The sequence below is a fragment of the Ceratotherium simum genome, chromosome 35, assembly GCF_057802395.1.
Source record: "Ceratotherium simum simum isolate JZ-2026a chromosome 35, ASM5780239v1, whole genome shotgun sequence".
NCBI classification, from domain to species: domain Eukaryota; kingdom Metazoa; phylum Chordata; class Mammalia; order Perissodactyla; family Rhinocerotidae; genus Ceratotherium; species Ceratotherium simum.
Genome location: NC_141934.1, coordinates 24,462,443 through 24,484,903, shown reverse-complemented (window position 1 = coordinate 24,484,903; position 22,461 = coordinate 24,462,443). Strand labels below are relative to the sequence as shown.

The 22,461-nt window shown below is 47.4% G+C and overlaps 1 protein-coding gene across 1 annotated transcript; it reads right to left on the bottom strand.

The window, feature by feature from the left end:
- Positions 1-176: 176 nt before the first annotated feature.
- LRRC43 (leucine rich repeat containing 43) lies at positions 177-21,722 on the bottom strand. Its single transcript, XM_087423631.1, has 12 exons — positions 21,630-21,722; positions 19,780-20,040; positions 18,647-18,757; positions 16,905-17,044; positions 14,255-14,493; positions 13,356-13,543; positions 12,521-12,753; positions 8,615-8,756; positions 8,314-8,439; positions 8,023-8,211; positions 7,547-7,577; positions 177-366 (listed from the first exon to the last, which is right to left on the bottom strand). Exons 1-12 carry the CDS (start codon positions 21,720-21,722, stop codon positions 239-241), a joined length of 1,881 nt encoding a protein of 626 aa, XP_087279757.1. The 3' UTR covers positions 177-238.
- Positions 21,723-22,461: the final 739 nt, after the last annotated feature.

Sequence of the window (22,461 nt, the reverse complement as noted above, 5' to 3'; positions counted from 1 at the left end):
GCCCCTGCGCCCCGGCCACGCCCCCGCGCGGCCCACAAGCGCCGCCCACGGCCGCGGGGGCGGGGCTTCTGGGGGGCGGGCCCGGGGCCGCCGCGAGTCCCTCCCACCCGGGTCTTCACAGCGCCGCGCGCACCTGCCCGCGGAGAGGCTGCCCCCTCCCCGCAGCCCCCGCTCCAGACGCGCGGCGGCCGGACAGACGCGGAGCCGCGGTGGCCAGAACAGTCTTTAATCCCGTGCCCTACAGGGCGAGCGCCCGGAGCGCCTCCTCGGCCGAGCGGTACTGGTGCAGCTGGATCTGGACCTCCACCGTCAGGGGCTCGGGCTGGTAGTCGCCTTCGTACATTAAAACCGTAGATTTTTTATTTTCTGAGAAAATAAAAAACACGAGAATGTAAGTCCGCAGAGAGGAACGGGCCGGTTCTCGGCCGCCCTGGACGGGATCAGCGCACGTCCTCTAAATGCAAACCTGTCCTCCGTCCCAACGGGAGCGCGGTTTCAGAACCAGAGATTCGGCCCTCGGGTCTTAACCGTAATAAGGAATAAAATGAAAGCACATCTACCTGGATCATTTCACAAGTCGCAGTTGTTTGAGTTACAAGGTGAACTAGCTGCTTTTTTCTTGGAACATTCTTTTCACCTGAAAGAACACTGACAAACTATGGCTATTCAGACGTGAATATTTGGCAGATATTTCCTAAAAAACGAATAAAGTAAGCCTGGAATTTCAGGGAAAACTGAAGCATTTTGATAATTAAATTCATAACACTTGAGCTTTCAAGTAGAAATTAGAATTTTGGAACATTGTATCTGCCACCATGAATTTAACAGTTTTCCAATACTCAAAAGACTTTTCTAATGATATGGGTGATGATATTAAAGAATGTGATTTTGGATAATGTATAATGAAATGGGTCAACAGTTGGAAGATCTGCATCACTCAGGGAACCAGTGTTTTGCAAATAACCAATGCCTGATGTTACAAATTGCGCATGGGTAAGATATCCATTCAAAATGCAATGTTAAAAAAAAATGCAATGTAGACCGATGGATTTTAACGCAACTAATTATGAAAAAATTCATCCATATAGATTCAGTTTTTACATTGTAACAACCTTTAAAAAACTATTGGTTGTCAAATTTGATGTAATACCAAAGAATATCCACATTTGAATGCCTATTAAAATACTCCCCTCTTTTCCGATTCCATGTCCATGTGAGGTTGGATTTTCTTTTTACACTTCAATCACAGCCACACATCACAAGAGATTGACTGTAGAAGCAGCTATGCAAATACAGCCGTCCTCAAGCCAGACATTAAAGAGATTTGCAAAAATGTAAAAAGAAAAAAAAAAATTTAAGATCATCTGGGGCTCCATCACAAATCATGTGTTCATATTTGTATGAGTCATGAAGTCCAGCGGTGTAAGTCCTTTGTGCTTTTTCAAAGTTGTTTTGACTCTTCTAGGTCCTTTGAATTTCTATATGAACTTTAAAACAGCTTGCTGATTTCTACAAAAAAGAATCCCTCCAGGAATACAATTGAGAGTTGAATCTGTAGATCAATTTGAGGGAAATGGACATCTTAACAATATTGAATGTCCTGATCCATGTACATAGTATCTCTTTCCACTTATTTAGGTCTTTGATTTCTCTCAGCAACGTTTTGTAGTTTTCAGTATACAGGACTGTCCACATCCTTTGTCAGATTTACCCCTATTTCATATTTTCAATGCTATCGTAAATGGTATTGTTTTAAAATTTCAGTATCTGATTGTTTATTGCTAGTATGGAAATAACAATTAGTTTGTTTTTTTTTAAAGATTTTATTTATTTATTTTCCCCCCCCAAAGCCCCAGTAGATAGTTGTATGTCGTAGTTGCACATCCTTCTAGTTGCTGTATGTGGAACGCAGCCTCAGCATGGCCAGAGAAGTGGTGCGTCGGTGCGCGCCCGGGATCCGAACCCGGGCCGCCAGCAGCAGAGCGCGCGCACTTAACCGCTAAGCCACGGGGCCGGCCCAACAATTAGTTTTTGAATACTGACCCTGTATCCTACAACCCTGTTAAACTCACTTATTAGTTTTAGAAGCTTTTCTAATATAGGCATTTAATGTTATAAATTTCTCTCTAAATACTGCTTTAGTTTTTTACTAATTTTAATATTTTGTATTTTAGTGCACCGACTAAACTGATTTTAGTATTTTGTATTTTCATTTTCATTCAATTCAAAATACTTTCTAATTTCCCTTTTCTTTCTTTTTTTCCCTTTCTTCTTTGACCCATGGGCTATTTAGAAGTGTGTTATTTAGTTTCCAAAAATTTGGGGATTTTACAGATATCTTTCTGTTGCTGATTTCTAATTTAATTCTACTGTGGTCATAGAGGATATTTTGAATGATTTGAATTCTTTTAAACTTATTGAGACTTGTTTTAAGACCCAGATTATGGAATATCTTGGTTCTGTGTGCACTTAAAGAATGTGTATTCTCATGTTATTAGGTGGAGTGCTCCACAGATGTCAGTTAGCTCAAGTTGATTGGCAGTGTGGTTCAAATATTCTACTTCTTCCCTGATTTTCTGTCTACTTGTTCTTTCAATTACTTAGGGAGGTATGTTGAAATCTCTGAATATAATTTTGGATTTGTCTATTTCTCCAAGTACTTCTATCAGTTTTTTTTCCATGTATTTTGAAGCTCAAGTATTAGATACATACATGCTTAGGACTGTTACATCCTCCTGATGAATTGACTCCTTTATTATTATGAAATGACCCTTTTTATCCCTGGTAATAGTCTTTGCTCTGAAATCTACTTTGTCTGATATTAATACAGTCACTCTCATTTTCTTTTGATTAGTGTTAGCATAAATATCTTTTTCTATCTTTTTATTTTTAATTTTTTGTATCTTTATTTTTTTTATAATTTTATTTATTTATGTTTCCCCCAAAGCCCCAGTAGATAGTAGTATGTCATAGTTGCACATCCTTCTAGTTGCTGTATGTGGGACGCGGCCTCAGCATGGCCGGAGAAGCGGTGAGTCGGTGCACACCCGGGATCCGAACCCGGGCTGCCAGCAGTGGAGCGCATGCACTTAACCGCTAAGCCACGGGGCCAGCCCTAATTTTTTGTATCTTTATATTTCAAATGGGTTTCTGGTAGGCAGCATATAGTTGGGTCTTATATTTTTATCCAATCTGATCATCTCTGCCTTTTAACTGGCTGTTTAGACCATTTACATTTAATGTGATTATTGATATGATTGGGTCCAAGGCTACTATCTTGTTACTTGTTTTCTACTTATCCCATATGTTCTTTGTTTCTCTTTTTTCCACCTTCTTTTAGATTAACTGAATATTTTTGTGTGTGTGTGAGAAAGATCAGCCCTGACCTAACATCAGTTGCCAATCCTCCTCTTTTTGCTGAGGAAGATTGGCCCTGAGCTAACATCCGTGCCCATCTTCCTCTACTTCATATGGGACGCTGCCACAGCATGGCTTGACAAGTGGTGTGCCGGTGTGCACCTGGGATCTGAACCTGCAAACCCAAGGCTGCCGAAGCAGAGTGCATGCACTTAACCACTTGCGGCACCGGGCCAGCCCCTAACTGAATATTTTTATGATTCCTATTTTCTCTCCTTTGTTGGCTTATTAGCTATCACTCTTTTTGTGTCATTTTAGTGGTTGTTTTAGAATTTACAATAAATATCTTTAACTTATCACAGTCTAGCTTCAAGTGATATTATACCACTTCACATATAGTTTAAGAACCTTACTATGACATACTTCCATTTCTCTCCTTACCCCCAACCCTAGCCTTTGTGCTATTATCATATACTTTACTTCTACATATGTTATAAAGTTATTTTTTGCATTAAGCAATCAACTATCATTTAAAGATTTTTTTGTGTGTGTGAGGAAGATCAGCCCTGAACTAACATCCATGCCAATCCTCCTCTTTTTGCTGAGGAAGACTGGCCCTGGGCTAACATCTGTGCCCATCTTCCTCCACTTTATATGGGACGCCGCCACAGCATGGCCTGACAAGCAGTGTGTCGGTGCACGCCTGGGATCTGAACCTGGGTCGCCAGCAGCGGAGTGCGTGCACTTAACCGCTACACCACGGGGCTGGCCCAAAGATTTTAAATGATAAGAGTATATTTACCCACAGTTACCATTTCCAGGGCTCTTGATGTCTTTGTGCAGATCCAGATTTCCATCTGGTATTATTTTTTTTCTGCTTAAAGGACTTCTTTTAACATTGCTTGTGGTACAGGTATGCTGGTGATGCATTCTTTCAGCATTTGTATGTCTGGAAAAGTGTTCACTTCACCTTTGCTTTTGAAAGATATTTTTGTTGGGTAAAGAATTTTAAATTGATAGTTATTTTTCTCTGATGTTTCTAAGATGTTCTTCCACTGTCTTCTAGTTTGCAGTTTTTTCTGACAGTAAATATGCTATTATCTTTGTCTGTACCTAATGTGTCTTTTTTTCCTCTGGCTGCTTTAAAAGTTTTCTCTTTATCACTGATTTAGGCATTTCTCTTATTATCTAGCTTGGTTTAGTTTTCTTCACATTTCTTGTGTTTAGGATTCATTGAACTTTTTGGATCTGTATGTTTATAGTTTCCATCTAATTTGGAAATGTTTCAGCACTTATTTCTTCAGATATTCTTTCTGCCCTCCCCACTCTCCTTTGGGGACTCCAACTGCATGGACATTAATTCCTTTGAATTTGTCTCCAAAATTCACTGATACTCTATTTTTTTTTCTGGCCATTTTTCTCTCTGAGTGTAATTCGGGATTGTTTCTACTACTTCAAGTTTACTAATCTTTTCTTCTGCATTCTCAAAGCTGCCATTAATCCCATTGAGTGTATTTTTCATGTAACATTGTAGTTTTCATCTCTAAAAGTTTGATTTCTTTTATCTTCCATGTTGCTAGATAACATAGTCAGTCTTTCCTCTAGCTTTTTGAATATATGGAATTTAATTATAATAACTGCTTTAAGGTCCTTGTCTACTAATTCTATCATACATGTCATTTTTGAGTCAATTATTATTGATAAATTCTCCTTGTTATATATTAAATTTTCTTGCTTTTTTGCATGCCTGGTAGTCTTTTTATTGGATGACAGACATTGTGAATTTTGTCTTGGGCACCGGCTATTTTTGTATTTCTATCAATATCCTCGAGTTTTGTTCTAGGACACAGTTAAGTTTGACACTTTCAGGTCTTGCTTTCTCTTCCTGCTCAAAATCTGTATTGTTCCCCAGGGCACTGTGCTCAACCCTTTTCTCTTCTCTGTCAACATAAGCTTACGTATTTTCATAGCTTTGAACACCACCGATAAGCTGATTCATTCATTTAATCAATGTCTGTTGATGGCCTACTATGCTGGGGGCTGGGGGATTGTGTGACTTTAAATAATACAGGCACGGCCCCTGCCCTCCTGTAGCTTCAGTGTAGTGGACAAGATAAATATTAAACAAACAATTACACAGATTCACATCTATACAGTTACCATTGTGCTATACAGGAAAACACAGGATACTATGAAGAAAACAAGTGGGCCTACCCTAGTCCAGAGGACCAGCTTCCCTGAAGAAGGGCCGCTGAAGCTGAGATCTGACAGATGAAGAAGTCGCTGAGCGAACGGGGTGTCAAGGGCAAAGTCAATATTCTAAGCAGACCTCTTGGGACCTTGTAGGCCATGGAAATTTGGATTTTGTGATGTGGCCAGCAGGAAGTCACAGAAGAATTTTCAGCAGGGGAGTCACTCAACCAGATCTGCAAACAAGATTGGCCTGGCTACTGCAGGGGGCACTGATGGAAAGAGCGGCTGGGTGGTAGGGAGGAAGTGTAGACCACCTGCAGTGGTCTGGGTGAAGAACTAGGTGGTCTGACTGGTGGTGGCAAAGGAGATGGAGACAGAGAAGTGGAGTAAACTCCACAGCCCTGGGTGACAACGGGCGCTGAGGGAAAGGCTTCTTGGATGCTCCACATGCTTCAACTTCACATACACAAAACTGAGTTCATTTCCCCCCAGAGCAGCTTCTCAGCCTGTGTTCCCCATTCGCAGGCCCAAGGCTGAATCTTTCCTGCTTCCCGTGAGTCACCGGGCTCTGCCTGTTCCACCTCCCTAGTAACTCTCAGATCCATCCCCTCCACACCATTTCTGCCACCAATGTCTAAGCCCAGGCCTCATCATTTCTTGTCTTATACTTTTTTTTTAGGTGAATATTTTTTCATTGAGATAAAATTCAACATTTTAACCATTTTAAAATCTATAGTTCAGTGGTTTTTAGCATATTCACAGTGTTATACAACCATCACTGCTATCTAATTCCAGAACATTTTTATCATCCCAAATGGAAACCCCAGACCCAATAAGCAGTCACTTCTCAATCTCCCCCTTCCCCAGCCCCTGACAATCACTAATCTGCTTTCTGTCTCTACGGATTTGCCTGTTCTGGACATTTCATATAAATGGGATTGTACAGTATGTGTCCTTTTGTATCTGGCTTCTTTCCATTAGCATGATATTTTCCAGATTCATCCACAGTGTAGCAGGTGTCAGTCCTTCACTCCTTTTTGTGACTAAATAACATCCCATTGTATAGATGGACCATTCATCCGTTGATGGCCTTTTGGGCTGTTTCCACTTTCTGGCTATTGTGCATAGTGCTGCTGTGACCTGCCTTGTACTTCTGCAGCAGTCTCCCAGCTGGTCTCCCTGTCTCCCATCTCTCCCTCCAAGCCAGAGAGTTCTATCTAAAACTTAAATCTAAATCTTACCTATTTCAGACACTTCAGTGGCTGCCCATTGCCCATAAAACAAGTCCAGGCTCTTCAGACTGCAAATAAGGGCTAATGACCCGAAGCAGGAGCCAAATGACCTCTGAGCCAGAAGGACCCTGGGCCAGTCCCAACTCTGAACCCCCTGTCCCTCCTCATCCTGGCTCCTACCCCAGAATGCCTTTCCTGCACATAGCATAACCTGCAGCAGGCTGCTCTTGTCTCAGGGTTGCAAAGACACTGAGTGTGGTCCTTGGGGTGGACATGGCCTTCCCACAGGCCAGGAGATACGATTCTCCATCTGCTAATTCCTTTGGTCCCAAATCAGGCTGATCCCTCAGCAGGTCCTGCTATGGTGTGAATGTTTGTGCCCCCCTAAAATTCAAATATTGAAATCCTAACCCCCAAAGGTGATGGTATTAGGAGGTGGGGCTTTGGGAGGTGATTAAGTCATGAGGGCAGAACCCTCATGAATGGGATTAGTGCCCTTATAAAGAGGGTCCAAAGAGACCCATCACCCCTTCTACCACATGAGGACGCAGCAAGAAGGCGCCAGCTGTGAACCAGGAACAGGACCCTTACCTGACGCTGCCGGCACCTTGGTCTTGGACTTCCCAGTCTCCAGAACTTTGAGAAATAAACGTCTTTGTTTATAAGCCACCTGATCTGTGGTATTCTGTCACAGCAGCCCAGATGGACTAAGATAGGTCCTCAGTAAACATTCCCGGCTCTCAGTTACCATCTTTGGCTCTTACCTTTTTTAGCTTTCTTATTCTTCTTTGAGTCCTGAGAGAAAGAACCACAAAATAAGATGCTCGCTGGAGAGGGGGGATGCTGGGGAAGGCAGGATGCAGAATCTGGTGCCATCTGTGGGCAGCTCCCACCCCCGCCAGGGCGTCTCCTGGTCCAGGAAGGCAGGGCAGGGTCTCCTAGGGAAGACCTGCCCACTTGCCTGGCTCCTCACACCTGAGAAGGCTGCTCAACATGCCAGGACCCCGCAGATCCGGGAGCCCCGCACCCTTGCCGCGTGACCTAGGGAGAGGCCCTCCTTCTCGCTGGCCCTCCTGTGCCCTGGGGCCCTGCCATTGCTGGGGCTTCTGGAGGGGTTTGGGGGGCTCAGAGCCCCTCATCCCACAGCCCGCCTCCCCCTCCCTCCCACCACTTGGCCCCACGGCCCTTCCTTGCCCAGCACTGGTTCTGTGGGGAGGGGTTGGCAGGGGCCCTGCTGTACCCTGAGAAACGTCAGCCTGTCGGATTCCAAGGTGCGGATCACCCCGAAGTTGCACACGGTGGACACAAGTGGCTCCCCGACGAGCAGCGGCTCCAGGACCACCATGCCGCTGCCCAGCACCCGCAGGATGGGCGGGTCCTGGAGGAGCTCCTTAGGAAGCTCTTTCTTCTTCTTGGACCCCTTCTGTTCCTGTGGGGAGAGGCCAGGAGGGTGGACAGGGCCAGGTAGGAACCATGGCTGGAGTGCCCATTGCCACCACCCAAGGTGGCACCAGATGGTGCTGGGTGGTACCTTAACTGCTTCTTTCTCTCCTTTTCCATCTCTTCCCTTCTTGTATTTCTTGTCCTTCTCTCCTTTTCCTTTCTTGGCAGACAAGGAACTGTCGATGGGAGGCGGCCCCTCAGGCCAGGAGAGAATCTAAGGGACAGCAAGCGGCCTCAAGTGAACAGAGGGCCAGTTGGGGTTGGCTGAGATCTTTCTGGAAAGGCACTGAGACCAGCCAACAAGGGAGCAGGGCTACAGATGCCCTGACAGAAAACCAGAACAGAGGGGAAGGGGGCATAGTGCCGACCATGGTGAATTCCAGCCCTACCTTCTCCTCCACGATGGTCACTGTGGTTCCCGCCAGCAGGAAGGCCTTGAGTGGCACCAGGTCCTTGAGGGTGTGCTGCATCTCGTAGTTGCAGGGGATGGCGTCTGCCCAGGGCTTGCGGACGGTGCTGAAGAGAACTGTCCTTGGGGGGGGAGATGAAGAGGTGGGTGCCATCACCCAGAGGGCTGTGGCTGGGACCAGGGACAAGGCTGTGAGAGCCCTTTGAGAAGACATGCACAGCGTGGGGCCTGGCACCATCAGGAGGGTGGGGCTGGAAGGCGGGAGGGATATGGGCACAGAAGAAAAAGCAAAGCCGTAAATGCCCAGTGGAGACTTCCCCTGGGGCACACTGTGCACTGAACAGTGATGGAAACCAACCAAACATGAATCAAAAGTTTTTAAAAATTTCAGCAAAGTAGTAGTAAAAGAGTGAATCATTTCAAATTTCCTGAATTGTTAGAAAGTGATATTCTAGTGCCAATCAAAATTGTCTTGGGATGTCACAGGGCTTGACAAACTGAGTGTGGAAATTCACCTGGAAGAGAAAGCAGGAATTCCAAAGAGTACACTTAAAAGAGAAGGACAGGGACTCAAACAGATATCTGGACACCAACGTTCCCAGCAGCATTAGTCACAATAGCCAAAAGGTGGAAACAACCCAAGTGTCCACCGATGGGTGAACAAAGTGTGGGATAACCACACAATGGAACATTAGTCAGCCTTAAAAAGAAATGAAATTGGGGCCGGCCCAGTGGTGTAGTGGTTAGGTTCATGTGCTCTGCTTTGGCGGCCTGGGGTTTATAGGTTTGGATCCTGGGCCTGGACCTACCCTACGCACCACTCATCAAGCCATGCTGTGGTGGCATCCCACATACAAAATAGAGGAAGATTGGCATGGATGTTAGCTCAGGGACAATCTTCCTCACCAAACAAAAAGGAATGAAATTGTGACACATGCTACAACATGGATGAACTCTGAAAACATTATGCTAAGTGAAATAAGCCAGATACAAAACAACAAATATTGTATGATTCCACTTATGTGAGGTACTTAAGGGTAGTCAAAATCGTAGAGACAGAAAGTAGAATGGTGGGTGCCAGGGGCTGGGGAGAAGGTGGATGGGGAGTTAGCGTTTAATGGGGACACAGTTTCAGTTTGGGAAGATGAAAAAGTTCTGGAGATGAATGGTGGTGACAGTTGCATAACAATATGAATGTACTTAATGCCACTGAACTGTACACTTAAAAACGGTTAAAATGGGAAATTTTATGTTATGTATATTTTACCACAATAAAAAAAAAGATGAAGATGTTGTAAACTGTGAACTCCAGGAGTGTGATATGGCATTATTCATTTTCATATACTACCTAATACCTAGTCTAGTTTCTGGCACCCCAAAACAGGTATTTTATGAATGAATAAATTCATTCATAAATGAATAAATAAGTTATTTATGCCACCAGATTTTTAAAGCATATTGGAAAGTAAAAATTCTCAAAATTGTAAGATACTGGGTCAAAACCAGAAACAATGGCCCCAGCCTAGAATTCAGAATCCAGAATTAGACTGATAGTCATATCAGAACGTAATGTGTGACCACAGTTGAGAAGTAGTGTAACATATATTGTTTTAACAACTGGATCACAGCATGAGGGAGAATTAATAATATACTATAACAAATATAAAATATGTCTGAGTTAAACATTAATAAAAATTAGAAGAAAATAGGATAAAATACTTATTCCAGCACTGAGATGGGAAAAAATTTTCCCTCAAAGAAAAGGAGAGTGCAATAAAAGATAAACTTATGGATTGAAATATAACAGAAGTTAAGCCCAATAACATAATGGTGTCAGCCCAGGGCTTGCAAACTGTGTAAATTAAATGTGCAAAAACATGTAAAAGGGAAACATAAAAATGAAGAAAACATACTTGACAATAATAACTGATTAAAAAAATTAGTGCTACGGACAGAGAGAATCTGAGATAGAATGTGAGTAACCCTACTTTCCAGGTTAAGGAAATTTCGTAACCTCCTGAATTTAAAAATGCCTGCAAAAAACCCTGGTGATAGAATATTGCGTACAAATACATGAAAGATAACACTCAAAAATCTACTAGAGAGTGATGAAGGAGTTGACACCTTCTATCTTCAGACCATCATCTTCCTAAAACGTAAATCTGACTTTGGTCCTCTCCCCTGCTTAAAGTTTTTTAATAGTTTCCACTCAGGACAAAACAGGCTTTCTCTCTACCTACCTTTCCAGCCCTCTTTCTTTCCAATCCCCACCTTCCTCCATATTCAAGTTCTCGCAGCTGTTTGCTTCTAAGTCTGTGTGCCCGTCGTGAGGGCACAGGTGTTGCCCTCTCTGTCCCCTAACGAGGCACGTCCCACACATGGTGTATTGTCATAACCGTTTATGTCCCTCTTGAGATGGGCAAACGCCCCAATAGAACAGACCATTTTCTATCTTGTTTGTTGTGTGTAACCCTGATACCCAGAATCATGCCCACTGAGAGTAATTAATTCTCTGGGAGGAGTTAGATGGATGGAGGACAGGAAATTTTGTTTTCTAATTTACATAATTTTTAAAGTGGTAGAATTATTTGTGGCTCTTGCTTTTTTGTTAATCTTTCCAAAAATTAAAACAACAGCAACAAAAGTGTCGTGGGCTGTGTTTAACCTAGAACCTGGCACAGAATTGGCTGGTTCCATCGCTGTCTTCTGTCCAGCAGCAGGGACACCTGTTCCCTTTGTTTCGTCACCAGTGGAAACGTCGGCACTGGGTGTGGGCGGCTTCAGCTCCCCCAGACTCTCAACAAGCCTGTGTCGCTTACTTTTAGTCGAGGTTTTAAATAATTTTTTAAAAATAATTCTATTAGCACATTTTAAGAGAAGCTACCTTCCCAAATTCCTTGAGGGCATCAGCAGCAAAGTCTGCGTGAGATGAAAGTTGAGTTAACTAGAACTCAGTCACACATTTTGTTGTCTGTACTCTGGTCATCAGAAAGAGTGAAATAACAACAAAAGCTGAAAGCGAGAATTTTGGGAAAAAAATCAAAACTCAATGTCTTGAAATTAGTGTAAAACAGTTAATAGAGTTTCAATAATAAATGAGAACTGACTCTAAGTTCTTGTAAAATTCTTCATTATCAAAAAAGACTCTTGATCAAATAAGACAGAATGTGTGGTACATATGAAGCCCATGGAATAGACTAGATTGGACTTCTTAAGGCAAGAAAGAACCTAGTACTCAGATTGGAAGATCCATACCACATGTTAGATGTTAGAATACTTCTGGGCCGGCCCCGTGGCTTGGTGGTTAAGTGCACGCGCTCCGATGCTGGTGGCCCGGGTTCGGATCCCGGGCGCGCACCGAGGCACCACTTCTCCGTCCATCCTGAGGCCGAATCCCACATACAGCGACTAGAAGGATGTGCAGCTATGACATACAACTATCTACTGGGGATTTGGGGGGAAAAAATAAATAAATAAAATCTTTAAAAAAAAAAAAAGAATACTTCTGGATGAATTAAAAAATTAAACTGAAGGTTTTCAACCCTAAGGGCTGAAATGCAAAGGCTGTCCATTTATTATCTCTCTGTTGACTAAAGAAATGCAGTCATTCAGAAAACCTTGGCCTTTCAGGGAAAAGAGATTGAGCTGCACTTTGAGCGGAAGGTGAGGACTTTAGGAAAGAAGGGGAACACTTAACCCAAACACACCCGCGTAGCTAACGGCCTGGAGGGTCCAGCTACCGAGAGAGCGCGGCCTCAGCCGTTCAGAGTGGGCTCCAGGGAACTCTCGGCTATCGGGACCAGAAGGGGGAGGAGGCAGGTGGGTCTGGGCTCGCTGTGACCCTGGTGACCCCAGGCCCTGCTCCCACCCGGGTCTCCATCCTTACCCTGGGGATGGGCAGAGCCGGGGATCTATAAGCGGCCGCAACTTGGCCAACTCTTCTGCGGAGTCTATCAACCTTGGCAAAGGCGCCGACCCGCCGGAGACCAGGGACTCCTCCAACTCTCCCGACTGGGACTGGGTCGTCAGCCCAGACTCCAGCGAGTCTTCAGCCTCTTCGATGACTTCTTCAGGGAACTCCTCGCCTAATCGTTCCAGGCTGGGAGAGGGCTTGACGATCTGCCAGAGAAGACACAGAAACTCATCCGGGGCTGCTCTCTTCCGAGTTCCCATCTGATGCAACGTGATTGTGTGTGAATAGACATCAGTGTTTGGATGAAGTGGAAGATAAGCAAACACATGAACTTAGGAGGCAGAAGTTTAAAAAAAAAATGCCAGTCATTTCTTGAGCGGTCTATGTTAGACTAAAAACAGTAACAATAACAACTTCCACGTGAGATGGTGGTTGCCCATACATCTCCTGGTTGGATGACATCCTCGGGTTTTCTTTGACGGGAAGGAGAAGGGAGGTGTAGGGGAGCTGGAGAATGGGGCTGGGAGCATCAGCCCCAGACGTGAAATTCTGGGCTGCTCCCTTGTTAGGCTGTTTGCTCCTATTTCAAGCGGGACCCAAGGGGCGAGCACAGTTGAGAATTACTCCAGCTGCAAGGAAGGGGCCGAGCAGAAGCCAGTTTCCTGCTCGGAGTAGGATATGAATCAGAAAGATCCATGTGAAAGGTTTTCCTGGGCCCCAAGAAGCTATTCTGCCTGTGCAGGAGACCCTGTGGGCCCAACAGCAGAGCCCCCCCCCCATTCTCAGGAACAGCCCAAGGGGCACACACCTCAGCCAGCACGCCACCATATTCACTTCCTTCACCCTCTTCATCTTCCACAAAATGGTAGGTCACGTAGTAGCTGTAGGTGATAAAAGGGCCCTGGGGCCCTGGTTCTGGGTCCAAGACAGAGGTGTCCGGGACCCCTCTGACATTTCCAATAGTCACCACGAACTGTGCCTCACATGCCAAGAGATCTGCGGGGGGTGAGCAGGAGTGAGGAGAGCCACGGGGACGGAAGTTGGCAGACAGACACAAGAGAGGACAAGGCGAGCACAGCTCCCTGCACTCTTTCCTCCGTGCAGGGCGGAGCCTCAGAGTTTGCAGACTTGGCTTCATATCCCAGTTCTGCCAAGTTCAAGCAGTGATTCTGGGTAAGTCTCCTTTTGGTACAAAGATACCCCGTATGCTGGTAAGACATCCCTCTTAAGCCTTGTTTTCCTGATCTGTATAATGGGAATGATAGTAGCTGCTTTGCAGGATGGTTACAGATCAAGAAGATATGTTACCCTAGCACGTGCCTGGCACCCAGCAGGGGTAGCTATTGTTATCCGTGTCTGATCACCCTGACCTTGAGGAGGCTCTGGTGCAGCTTGCAGCGTGGGCCACAAGGGGGTGATCTCAATCCACCGTGGAAGTAAAGAAACTGATGTAAAAAATGTTTCCCATTTGCCTCTGAAGGGAGGGGACCGCGATGGTCCCGGCCTCCCTACCACCTCTGTCCCCAAATCCCAACCACAGGGATCAAAATCTGGGAGAGCACTCTGACCAAGAAGGTGAGCTCCAGCTGACTAGCAGTGTTGCAGGGACAGACGGGCACACGCCCCTAGTAGTGTGGTGGGCGGGCAAGCAGCGGCTCAGAGTGTCAGATGCCAGCCCCTCCCCACCGTGCACAAGAGCACCCTCACCCGCACTGTGGCTGAGCCCCCGGAACAGGTGCTTCTCGCTGGGAGACACGGTGATGTCGTCTAGCACGCAGAGCCGGGACAGGCTGTCGATGGTGAGGCCCCGGTAGTACGGCACCAGGGCCAGTGGGTTCCCCTGCAGCACCAGCAGCCGCAGGTGTTGGAGGGTGCTGAGGCTGGCGATCATGCTCTGCAGGTCCGTCAGGTTGTTGAAGCCCAGGTCCAGAGAGACGAGGTTGGGCCTAGAAGGCGAGCAGGACCGTCCAGGAGTCAAGAGGCCAGGTGAGCAAAGGGTTGGGGACAGGGAGCTGTGGTCTTGCCCTGCCCAGCATCCCCCAGCACCCCGTGTCCAGGACAGACGGGAGGCCTGATGCTGAGGGTGGGATGGGAAACTGCCCATCCTTGACTCACGTGCCTTGTGCTGCCCTTGACCCACGTTGACCCCATGTCGGGAAGGACCTCCTGGTTCTACTGCCCCCCTCTCTCCGTGACACTGCTATCCTCACTATGGTGCAGAGATGGCCCTCGTCACATCCTGCCTCCACCTGACTTCTATTTATATAGATCTTCTTTTCTCGGTTAAACATCTTGGTATCTCCTGTAGAGGCTGATACAGTCTTGTGCATCTAGAAGGTCCTCAACAAAGACTGACAGACTGGCAAGAAAGACAGAGGGAAGCCACTGCGGGGAGGGGCAGTGGGTGGGGAAGGAGAGGTGGGTAGATATGGAGACCTGGGAAGAGGTTGCCTGAGGCTTGAGGGGTCTAGAACCTGGAGGACACTTTCTGGAGCTGAGCACACATATGACCACAGGAAGCCATTTGGTTCATTTCTTGGAGCACTCAGCTCAAGAACATGCCAGTGATGGGCCGGCTCTGTGGCTTGGCGGTTAAGTGCGCGCGCTCTGATGCTGGCGACCCGGGTTCGGATCCCGGGAGCGCCCCGAGGCACCACTTCTCCCTCCAACACGAGGCCGGGTCCCACGTACAGCAACTAGAAGGATGTGAACCTATGACATACAGCTGTCTGCTGGGGCTTTGGGGGGAAAAAACTGAATAAATAAAATCTTTAAAAAAAAAAAAAAAAAAAGAACATGCCAGTGAGGACAAAGGAGGCGTCCGCCATCCCAGCCTGGTGAAGAAGGCCAGGAAGGGGGCAGGGCGGTTTCCCTGCACAGACTAGAAAGCAAACTGATTTCAGCTCTGAGAACAGAGGCAAGAAAACACAAGGGGACACTTCAACAGCACAGTCTTCCACAATCACACCTGACAGTCTCCCACTGATTGAACTCAGGTGCTTCACCGCCCCTGCCTCCCTCCTTTCATGGCCCATGCTGCCCGTGACATTGGCCAGATAGTCAATGGGAAACATATGAGAAGAATGCTTTGTGGAAACCAGCACACAGACTTTACCCCAAATCAGCCAAGATCAGAAACATCAGCAAAATTGATTCACAAGAAGTGTACCCTCCTTTTAATTTCAAACCAGTGAAAGATGGAGGTTTCACATATACGTTTTTATGAAATCCACACTGGGCATTAAACGTGTTGCCTTATGGTAAGGATGTTTTCCAAATCAAAAATCAGAACACTTGGTACTCGGTCCACAGCACGAGTGTGAAACCAGCTGTCACAGGAAGTCCAAAGTGTCTTCTCCTTCTGTGCTATATTCCGACAGCTATGGTCTATGAAGAAAGGGGTCCTGAATCGTACACAGCCAAGACTGTCAAGGCAGCCTGGCCAAGAGCAGGAGAGGGGCGAGGAAGAAGGAAATTATGGTTGGAGACAGGGACCTTCCAAGAGCATACACGGTCAGGTCACCCAAGAGAGCATTCTCAGGTTACCTGGGGAAGCGGGGAAGCAATGCTGACCTTCGCCTTCTGCCTCTTTGGGCTGTGAAGAAGGTGAACAATGGTAAGCCCATGGCAGCGCTATCCAGGACGCTGAAACCCTGGGAATCTTCCCAGCATGCTCTGAGAAGCCTTCCTGGCCCTGCTTCCTCTGAGGGCCTTTCACAGGTGGTCTGATCCCCTCTTACTTCTCAGATCCAGGGTGTTCAGTTTCCCACCGCTCACCCACCAAGAAGACCAACTCAGACATCAATAACTGAGAGGTGACTATTCTGCACAACCTCAAATGCACACTGAATTTTCAATCACAATGGAACATCTAGATTCCACCGAGAGCTGTCTGCCGGGCAGCGGTTCTCAACTGGGGGCAGTTTTGCCCCCCAGTGGACATTTGGCACCTTGGAGACATTTTTGGTTGCCATAATTGGTGTGGGGTGGGTGCTACTGGCATCTAGTGGGTAGAGGCCAGGGATGCTGCTCAACATCCTACAGTGCACGGGACCGCCCCACAAGGAAGAATCATCTGGCCCAAACGTCACCAGTGCCTAAGTTGAGAAACCCACTGAGAAGCATGGCCTCGAAGTAAAGGTCTGACTCACTCCCACTACCTCTTGGTAACCCCCACTGGGCTTCAGTGGGATTTTTTATTGGGTCAGAGAAATAAATCCTAGGTCTGGAGTTGGCCACCAACCAGGAGTTATTATAGAAAAGAGTAAAGCTGGGATCTTCAAGCCACCAGGTTAGAATCACCCAAATCTAACGCTTCATCCTTCCTCTCTCTTCCCATTTGGGGCTCCTGAGTTACCAGTGATCCGCAGTGACGTGTAGACTTTCCAAGGGGCCCAGAAGTTTGTTGTGACCTAACCCCAAGTGCTGGAGACCCGGGGGTGGGCGGGCGCACAGACACTCCACGCTGGCGACCTCGCTGCCGTAGAGCTCCAAGACCTGCGACGGGAGCAGAAGGACAGTGTCCGTGAGCCCAGGCAAACTGAGTCCACTCCCTTCCTTCCGCCTGGGATGCTGAGGAGAGGGATTACGAATCACTCACGCCACGCCTCCCTGCAACTAGCTGGATTCCCTTTTAAAAATCTGGGGGGCTGGCCCCGTGGTGCAGTGGTTAAGCGTGGCGCGCTCTGCTTCAGCAGCCCGGGTTCATGGGTTTGGATCCCGGGTGCAGACCTACACCACTCATCAGCCATGCTGTGGTGGTGACCCACATACAAAATAGAGGAAGATTGGCAACAGATGTTAGCTCAGAGCAAATCTTCCTCAGCAATCAATCAATCAATAAAAATTAAAATCTGGGAAGAAAATATTCCTGCAGCAGGTGTTGGAATGTTTCTTTTCCTCTTGTGGAGGAAACTTTAAAATTTGGATGGGAGGTGATATTGGAGAGGGTGGGGGGGGACATGTATAGCATTTTGGCAACTTCTCAACTGTGGCAATATGTCTCTGGGAAAGCCAAAGGGGCCCTGGATGGAACAAGGAACAAACCCAAAGATAACAGCTAGCTCTTGTCTTTCTCCTCCAAGGCCTTGCCTGTTTTTTTCTTGAGCATGGCAGTGAGCCATATTTCTGAGTACCTTCTGCCACTAAATCTACTAATCTCAGCATTTAATTTAAAATTGAGACCATTTTGACATGCTCAGCTGAAGACTCATAATAAAGCCTGGCCTACCTTTTCTGAAACAATTTTTTATTGTGGTAAAATATATATAACATAATTTGTCATTTTAGCCTTTGTGTGTGTGTGAGGAAGATCAGCCCTGAGCTAACATCCATGCCAATCCTCATCTTTTTGCTGAGGAAGACTGGCCCTCAGCTAACAACTTCCTCCACTTTATGTGGGATGCCGCCACAGCATGGCCTGACAAGCGGCATGTCGGTGCGCACCCGGGATCCATTTTTAAGTGTACAATTCAGGGGCATTAAGTACATTCACATCGTTGTACAACCATCATCATTAGCTACCTCCAAAATTTTTCATCACCCCAAACAGAAACTCTGTACCCATTAAGCAACAAACCCCCATTACCTTCCCCGCTGCCCCTCATAACCTCTAATCTATTTTTTGTCTCTATGGATTTGCCTCTTCTAGATATTTCATGTAAGTGGAATCATCTAACATGTGGCCTTTTGTGTCTGGCCTCTTTCATTCAGCAAAATATTTTCAAGGTTCATCCATGTTGTAGCTGGATCATTCCTTTTTATGACTAAATAATATTCCACTGTATGGATAGACATGTTTATCTTGTTTATCCATTCATCTGTTGATGGACACTTGGGTTGTCTCCACCTTTTGGTTATTGTGAATAGTGCTGCTGTGAACATTGGCATATCAGAATCTGAGTCCCTGAATTCAATTCATTTGGGCATATACCTAGGAATAGAATTGCTGGGTCTCATGGAAATCTACTTTTTGAGGAATCTGGTCTACCTCTCAAAAGCCTGGGGCTGGCTCTTAGCACACAGCTGCAATGGCCAAACTTTCTGTGTGTGGGGCAGGGCCGCTGGGCAGTGCTGGCTCACAGACCTGGGCTCCTTTACCTTGAGAGTTGGAGGCAGATTGACGGCATCGATCTCCTTGATTCGATTAGCACTCAGTACCAACTCTTCAAGCTTGGTAAATTTCAGGAGGTCTTTATCCACCAGGCTCACCTAGAAGGGAAGGAGAGGAAGCTAAGAGCTCTAGTGGGAAAGGCAGCATTGGAGCAGAAGCCAAGTCTCATCCATCTTCAGAGAGTTACACCCCCCCCCATCCCCTTTCCTCTCCTGGAAGCCTTTCCTGCATCGTGCTGCCAGGATCCAGTGCCTTGATCATTGCAGCGACCTCGCACCTCTTCAACCCTCACCCCTCCTTTGACTGTAGGTGTTGTACAACCTCCAGCTCAGCGTCCTGTGTCCCTTGTTGGACTGTGAGCTCCCGAGGGCAGGAATCCCGTTTTCTTTGCTGTCTACCCCAGAGCCACAGTGAACTCTAAGCCTTTAAGTTTACACACAGCAGGGTCAGACCAGAAGCCTCAGGAGCCTATCCACGAATCCTCAGTTCCCTGTGGCCTCAAAGACATTAGAGGCCCTTCCTGGCTGGGCTTTCTTCTCTAGGGTGACCGATTGTGCCAACTCGCCCAGGATTGAGGGGTTCCCAGGCCATGAAACTCTCAGTGCTAACACCGGGAAAATCCCAGGCAAACTGGCATGAGTTGCTCCCCCTCCCCATCCCCTGTGTAAAATCAGTTTCTCTGGGAAAGGAGAAGCAGGCTCAAGAAGGCTAAGACCAAGTTCCCAGGCAATTTTTGGACTCTGTTACTGATATAAGCAAAGAAGGCTTTTTAGTACCAGAAATTAATATAGTACTCTGTCAGCCCTCCAGCCCCTGGCCCCCACAGTTTAAATTAAGCAAAATCAATATGGACACCATGAAAGGTCTCTACTAGAACACAGGAGGGCCAATTGCAGGTGCACCAGAAATCAGCTGTAGAAGATACACAGTGCACTCCCTCCCAGGGTGAAGGAAGAAGACACATAACAAAGAATAAATGGGCAGCTGGCCCTGCTTGGCGGACAGGCTGGCGAGATGAATTAGACAGAGGGCAGAGCCACCTCCCTACCCCCCTCCCCCTTAACGCCTAGGTCTCACCACTAAGTACAGTAAGGGGAATGGCCTCCCTCCCAGCACTCACCTGCTTGTCCACCACCCGCAGGGACTTGAAGTAAGAGTAGAAGAAGGAGTCTTTGAGCATCAGTGGATTCTGGATGGCCAGTTCTCTCAGAAAACGGTCCTCTGCACTGGAGCCTTCTAGCAGAGCCCAGGGTGAGTCGGGGCTGCGGACCAGGTCCAGCAGAGCCTCCACCGTCTCCTCCCTGGGGCTCACAGCCTCCTCCTCTCTGGGGATCAGCTCCCTCCATGTTCGCCAAGTTCGAGGAAGGAAGCGCGACTTATTCTGCAGTAGTGGAGGTGGAGAATTTCTCTAGTTATGACTCAGCCCTCTCAAGGCTTTGAAACTCCCCAAATAAAACATTATAAAATAGGAAGATCAAGGATAAAGAATTTAGAAATTTAGACAATGAGTAATCGATACTTTTGACTGATTATTGGCCATGGACATAACTACAGATGTGGGAAGATATAAAATAATAAAAAGGTCCATTTCTGCCTTTACGAGTTTACTCTCCACCTGGGAACCTTGAAGATGCAAGTAAAAGTGATTAAACATTTAATGCAAAATTTATGTACTAGAAGCCAGAAGGTGCAAAAGGCAATCTATGGGATGTAACTGATCCAGGAAAGGTGTTTGAAGAAGAGGTGGCAAGGCTGGAAAGGTAAATTCAGATCCTTTAGATGCCATAAGTGGAAGATGAAAGAATTTGTCCCAGAGTTGACTTTCTCCCACCCCTTCCTCTAGGAGACTCTTGAGAGACCTCTATGAAACCCTAAAGCTCAGCACAATGCCAGGCACACAGTAGGTGCTCAATTGACATTTGTTGATTAAACAAATGAATTAGTTGGTGTCTCAGTTTTATCCTCTGTGACAATGGGAACACTGACTTCCCTTTAGCTCCTGAGGACTGTTCGGGACCCCAGTTTCCCACGGAGTCCACGGGAACCATTCAGGACCCTCAAGATACTCCAGTGCCCACTTGAGGAGCCTGGGTTCTTAATGTCACGCTCCTCCTCGCCACCACATGCACCCAGCTGATGATGACGGCGCCTCTGGCCACAGCACAGTGGGGTCCTAACTGCAGGCACTGCCCTCAGGATGAGTGTACACATCAAAGTACGATGGAAAGGGATCTTCTCGGGCAGCAAAATCCCATTTTTCTTCTTCAAGGTGTCACAACTATGCCCCATGCATAGGGCATTTCGTTCTGCCTCCCCATAGCCCTGGAAGGGGGTCGGGCGCAGACGCACCTGCTCTAGCCTTCCTGGGCCACGACTCGCTCACCAGGGAGAAAGCTTTAGAAAGGAAGGGTCTCTGGCCTCAGAGACAAGGAGACAGGAACGAAAGGTGGAAGCCACTTCCCCCCGGGCCCACCCGCCTCTGTAGCGTCAGAACAGGGCCTGCTCAGCACCATCCCCCACACACGGCTTGGGGCTCTCGTTATGTGCTCTGGGGCTCTTGAACGGTGAGAAGCTCTTCGCCCAGAAGAAAGCTTTCCACCCCAAAAGGAGACTGGTGTCTTTAAGATAGCGAGAGGCCCTGCCCCAGGTCAGCTAGATGTGCTCAGGATGGGGTCTCTGCCCTCCACCTGGGGTCAGCGCCCACAATCCCAGGTGGGGGCCTATTCGATCCACCCCTGCAGTGTCCCACCCTTAGCCCAGGTCAAGCCGCTCCCTAACCCCCCAGATCTAAACCTCCCCTCAGGGTCTCCAGATCAGCCAACTCCCGGGGCTGGCGGCCCCCTCAGCTCTCGGACTAACCCCAACCCGGCCCCGCTCTCAGTCCCTAAGCCCTGGCCTGGCCCCTGGTCCATCCCCTCCGGCCCCCAGACCCCCGAGTCCCTCCGCCGCCGCCCCCGCCGGCGCCCGCACCCAGCTGCCCGTGCCGCACGGGAACTCCTGCAGACACAGCTGCCGCAGGTGCTCGCGGACCGCGGCGCTCACGCTCCGGGTGGGCGCCTCCATGCCTGGGCACGCCGTTGCTAGGCAACCACCGGGACGCGCGCGCCTGGGCCGGGCACGTGCCCGAGGCGACTGGCAGCGCGGCGGCGGCGGGGGCGCTCCCGGAAGCCAGGACTTCCCCGCGCGTGCGAACTTTTCCCGCGGCAGTCCGAGACCCCGACTCAGCCCCAAACGACCTGGGTTTTCTCTTTTGACCTCATCTGCCCTCGCAGCTGTAAAACGGGGCCAATAGTACCTTTCCCTTCACAGCCTAGGGGTTATAACTGCGCTAGCTCCCCGCAGGTATTCAGCGCTTCCCGTATGCTAGTTTGTTTCCATTTCTCCTTCCAAGCACACTCGGAGGAAAGTGCTAATTCTTACCCCCATTTGACCGATCTGGAAAGGAGAAATGAGCCCAAGGTCAAACAATTTTAACACTCTAATCAATGGATTCTAAGGTGGACCTCTTTAATCCTCGGGTCAGGTATTAATCACTGTCTCATATATATAACACATTTCTGTCTATATAACCGGTGTAGCAACAAGACCCCATTTTAAATTGATCCAATCTTATTCACCTCTCCCTCCTCAGAGCCTCTAGCCCACTGCTGGCAACACCATAGGGGCTCCTGGGCACTGGTTTGTGAACTTAATGGGATAAGATGATTCTGAAAATTTGGAAATGCAACATCTTTATTGACATATAATTTGCACACCATAAAATTCACCCATTTAAAGTGTACAATTCTGTGGTTATTAGTAT

Excerpts from the sequence above, each read along its gene's own strand:
- LRRC43 (XM_087423631.1), bottom strand. The coding sequence starts at position 21,722 with ATGGAGGCGCCCACCCGGAGCGTGAGCGCCGCGGTCCGCGAGCACCTG. Across the intron at positions 12,754-13,355 it reads ATGGTGGCGTGCTGGCTGAG|ATCGTCAAGCCCTCTCCCAG; the intron begins GTGTGTGCCCCT and ends CTTCTCTGGCAG. Across the intron at positions 8,212-8,313 it reads GAGAGAAAGAAGCAGTTAAG|GAACAGAAGGGGTCCAAGAA; the intron begins GTACCACCCAGC and ends CTCTCCCCACAG.